This window comes from Poecilia reticulata, linkage group LG15, assembly GCF_000633615.1.
Source record: "Poecilia reticulata strain Guanapo linkage group LG15, Guppy_female_1.0+MT, whole genome shotgun sequence".
NCBI classification, from domain to species: Eukaryota; Metazoa; Chordata; class Actinopteri; order Cyprinodontiformes; family Poeciliidae; genus Poecilia; species Poecilia reticulata.
The window spans coordinates 10686940-10691993 of record NC_024345.1 but is presented as its reverse complement, the minus strand read 5'-3'; the positions used below and the strand labels follow the sequence as shown (position 1 = coordinate 10691993).

The following is a 5054-nucleotide window of genomic DNA, read 5'->3' as shown; positions in this document are numbered from 1 at the left end:
AGGGGAGGCTATAGACGCATTTTACGCACGAACAGCAGTCCTGCTGGAAACTGCGTGTCCATTAGACACGCGCGCGCGCACAAATGCGCACACTTATTCGTCCAGCAGCAACAGGCTGGAAGAGTTTTAAAGCGTCAACAAAGCCTGGAATCGGCACAAAAAGGGCAACTAAGCCTCATCTTACACTCTTTCTTCTCTCTCTACTTTAAAAAAAAAGAGTTCTTACCTTACAATGATGTACATGACCAGCACGTTTCCCACCAGCCCCACCATGCAAACTATGGAGTAAACAGCGGTGATTATGATAGCGATGATGACGGGGTTGGCGTCTCCGTCCAGGCTCCGGGACACACCGTCGTCTCCGCTCCCGTCGCCGCCGCATCGCATCTCCGCGAAGCTGCCGTTGTCGGTGAAGTTCCGGCAGATGCTGCTGTTCGCGGCGCTCTCCATGGCCCTTTGCCCCCCACCACCCTCTCTTTAAGCGCTTCTAACTACGGCTGCCCGTCCGCGGACTCGGAGGCTGCGTGAGAAGCCCGGCTGGGTGTTTGCTTGTGCCGTGTGGTGCGCCCCGCACGCAGGACGAGTCTGAGCCGCGCTCCGCGACGTGCTGCAGAAATGCGCTGAGAAGGTAGAGAGGGGTGAGTTCACTGACGACCCTCTCGTGGCACCGTAACGCCGCGTGGGAGCAGACAGGAAGCGTGGAAGTGAATAAATGTTCGCTCTTGCTTTATTTTTCCAAGCGCCGCGTCTCTCCGCACCATCCTCCTCCGTTCATGTCCCTGTTTTAGCTCACAAATCAGTACTTCATTGGTTACTCCTCTCTCTTCCCGAACGTCTTTTTTCTCCCCCTTTCTCCTCTCACTGTGCTTGCATCCTACCTTCTCTCTTTTCTATTTTCTACTCAGATATTTTTTTTTCTTCCTTTCAAAAGATTTTAGCCTTCATTTCCAAACCTCCTTATGGCTTCCAATCAACTTATTTGGAGGTTGATCGCAACTCGGAATATATTCAAAAAGTTATTTTGCTTCAACTAGTTGGTTCAGAAAGTGAAACATATAACACTGAACACAGTCTGAAATGCATTTTAGTTGCTTTTTATTTTTGTGGCGAATGAACAACCAAATTCAGCTTCTCGTGAAATTTACATGATCACACAAAGCCAACAAAAAATATATATTTGAAATTAAAAAATGACTCATTTTGGACCTTCTTTGGTATGAATTCCTGCTTCAGTGCAGCATGGCATGGAGGCGATCCGATCCACCTGTGTCACTGAATGGAAAACAAGATTACCTCGTAATATTAGTTTTTGTGTCTATTATCAATATTCCACAGATTATCAATGCAGTTTAGATCAGGACAGTTTGTGACACCATGGTCACTAAAGCAGATATTGGAAGAAATTCATAGCAACATGGCAATAATACATTCCAATCAGTACAAAACGTAACTTCATTCTATGCTGTGCAGACACTCTGTCTGCACTGATGAACATTAAGTTAGTTTGTCACGCTGAATCTTTAGAAGTCACCACAGGGCAGACACACCCATTCTCTGATTAATGAAGTTAATCATTTGACCACTGGGGGGCGTTCGCTGGATGTTGACGTCTCATCCCAAAATGCACCTGTGATCCTTCAGCTTGGCAAAAACAAGACTGCACTGCTGTCACCAACGATGTGGTTGGTCAAGAGTTTAGATAAAAAAATTTTAAAAAATGCATTTTTGGTAAGAAAAAACAGATTCAGAAGTACCAGAGCAACTATCGGTTACAAAAGTTGTGCAACCTCAAAGTTATTAAAGACAGAACTGCAATATTTTTAAACTTCTTTTCTTGAACATGTTGTTTTTTTATATGTTCTAAGATGTTTTGAGAAGCTCTCTTTGGTGGTAGACCTCTGTGTTTTGTTTGTGCGCTTCATGCAGCATGTAAGGCGAAAAGGTTTAAAAGATTCTTGCTGGCATGAACCACTGTCATATTTTTAAGTTTGAAATCAAGCAAGGAAACATTTACTTTTCGTCTTGACCCTCCTCAGGCTATCCATCGGTTTCCTCTGACCGAAGACGTCTCGTTGTCTGTCTGCTGGAGTGAGGTCGCCTTTGCTCTTAACCTTTCAACTGAATCCCATTTTAAAGATCAAAAATGTTATTTCAAGAACAGATCAGTCAGTCTACCGTATTTCAATCCAGTTTTAAGAGTCTGTCCATTCATCCATCTGTGGAAGCATTAAAAAGAAAGACTTCATAATGACGACACTTGATTTTTTTTTTTTACTGGGTATTCAAATAGCTCAAGATAATTTTATTAGATTTTTTATAGTTTTTGTATCACGTTGTCCTTTACACCAACGTTCTTTGGCATCTAAAACTGTTTGCACATACTGCCAACAGCAACAGCATTTAAATCTCGAGAAGGACAAATCATTCTTGATATATTAATAAGGCTTCCTTCTTTACTAAATAGTACTTTTACCCACATATTTCTTTTCTTTCACCTTTTCAAAACTTCTCTTTATTTTTCTCTCTCCTACCATGATCATTTGAATGAACAGATGAATTTACAAAGTGATATTCAAACTTGCATTCAAGTAACTAAAGATAATTTAAGTTGATATTTAGTCAAATGCCATCATCACAATCATACATTTTCATTTTCATTTCTTGATTCATTCAATAAAAATGAGCAAATATACATCAAATATTGATCATTTATCAATGTTCCTGTTATTATGAACCAAAGCATCAAGAGGTAAGGTTTTTAGCATGAATTTAAAAGTCCTGTATCATGGCCAAAAATACTTAGATATGAAGATTATTAAAAGGAAATGCAAACAAAATAACAAACCAAAGGAAAGAGCAGAAGAAGAAAAAGCTAATACTGTTGATCCAAAGTATATAAACTGGATACTCATATTCAGGGTTGGTTGATGAGTATTAGTAAGTATCTTCTGGTCTGATTCCTTTTCTAGTTTGGATTGTCGAATCCACTGCTGGTCCGAGTCAAAATGCAGACAGGATGAGTTCAAGATTAAAGATTGGTGTTTTCCTATTTCTTTTACCTCATAAATGCACACGCCACTGCGATCCAATGAATATCCAAGGACTTCACCCCAAGGCTAAAGTTGTTTCAGAAGAGGAAACCGTTTTAAGTCTTGGTTTCTTTAAGACCGTGACGATGACCACCTCAAACATGAGCTCTATGAGGCAACACAAGTGACTGAGAGAAAGGCGCAGCACGGGACTGAATCATCCTTTATAGGAGATTTTACAACTCTCCTTGAACTGCACCGTAAAAGTGAAAAAAAAAGAAAACGCTTTTTATCAGTTGCTGAGTTGTGAGCACAGTTTGCCAGTCCTTCAGCTAATACAAAATCATAAGCACTCAACAATGAATGATGACATACCCAGCAACAATGGAGTGCTTTGTGTTAGGAGGAGAAGGACAAGTTGACTGAACTTGGATGAGTTCGTTCCTACACTTTACCGAAAAGCAACACATCGCCGTCACGATCCTTTACGTACGGAGGTAGCGTGCAGAAACACCTCTTGTAACTCTTGTTTTCTGTAGTTCTCACACTAAAAGAACATGTGCTGCGGTCGAGTACTTTGGTGCCGCATAATGAGACTGCGATTTATTAATAAATCTATTTACATGCAGGAGGCGTCCGATGCTGTCCCCCGTTTTTTAAATCCTACACAGTTCAATGTGAAATATTTAGGTGAATAAATATTTGCAACTTCGTCACAAGGCTACACTTGACTGCAGGCCATTTTAAAAAAAAAATGTTCCAGGTGTCATCCTTCTGCTGTCTGTGTCCCCAATTGTGCACCCCAGGGACAAAACTACAGGCAGAGTGTTAGATCCAATAATATCATTGTTGGGACAAGGCTGTGACATCTCAGTGGGAGCTGCATCGTTTATCTGGCAGTGGCTTATATTTTCATGGAATTTTAATATGTCTGAAACGCCCGTGACAGGCTGCATAATGTGATGTTGAAATTTTAAATGCTGCAGTGCTAAATATGTAGAAAGGTAACGTACGTTATTCTGCAAATGGGATTCTTCCTTTGAATGTCACTGAAACCAAACGAATCACCAAAGAGGAAGGTGGACAAGACAAAAGCAATGGGTTTTTTTTCTTATCACTCTCTCAAAAACTATCAGAGATCCCTCTGTGGCCCAAATTGAGTTTGTCAGTACTCATAAATGTGTTGGCTTAGACATGAAGAGCTCTCTTATAAAAATCACCTAGCAAATTTGCAACGAACATTGAAAATGAAGATTGGGTTTTACCATCGTAACTGATCCTGTTTCTCTCTCAAAGCTAGAAGAAAGTTCTCCAGTTGTCCACGTTCTCACCACTCCGGGATTATGGAGATGTTTTACATATGAATGCTTCCACCAAATGTCTTCAGTCATTGAATCGTTGAGTATCACTGTTCTCAAAGGGTTGTACCAGGTAGCAAGCATGTTAAACGTCACTGTGAGTCGTATGCAAAAGCCGAACGGCCTCTTTCAAGCATACGGAGAAACAAATAAAACTCTACTCTGCTCATTCATTGGACTTATTTCGAGCTGTTCTTAGAAACATGCCATGTGATTCTGTCGACCAGTGTCACTGCTTTTAAACTGATTTGTGATTTGTTTCAAACTTGTGCATATGTTTTAGTTTGTTGTATTGTCGTGTGTTGCAGATTTCTGCCCAGGTCAATCTTGAAAATGAGATCTAGATCTCAACTGGGCTTTAAATAAAGGGAATAAAAAAAGTGAAATAAATGGACGAAAAACTGTCGGTCTACAGAGTTGTTTGATGCCTAAATTGTGTGACATACAATGTTGTAATAATGTATTAACTTCTCTAACATTAGAAAGTAACGGCTTGCCATCTGATTGTGTGTTTAAACCCAAGTTATGAACCAGTGCTGCATCAAAACATGGCGAAGAAGCCATTTTATTTTAAATGAAAAGAAGTTCTGGCACTTTGTTACCAACATGCTGCTTCAAAGACACAATATGTTCATGTTTCTTTTTTTGAATTTATGAAAAGATAAAG

General features: G+C 40.2%; 1 protein-coding gene across 2 annotated transcripts in view; it reads right to left on the bottom strand.

Moving 5' to 3' along the window:
* The window catches only part of oprm1 (opioid receptor, mu 1), a 31343-nt gene extending 30420 nt beyond the window's left edge, over positions 1–923 (bottom strand). Inside the window, exon 1 of one of the 2 annotated variants that reach the window (XM_017309115.1) lies at positions 227–923. In XM_017309115.1, the coding sequence (XP_017164604.1) occupies positions 227–382 (156 nt within the window). In that variant the 5' untranslated portion in view covers positions 383–923. The remainder of the gene's footprint in view (positions 1–226) is intronic. The other variant, XM_008429198.2, reaches the window with a different exon arrangement.
* Between the last annotated feature and the right edge of the window lie 4131 nt (positions 924–5054).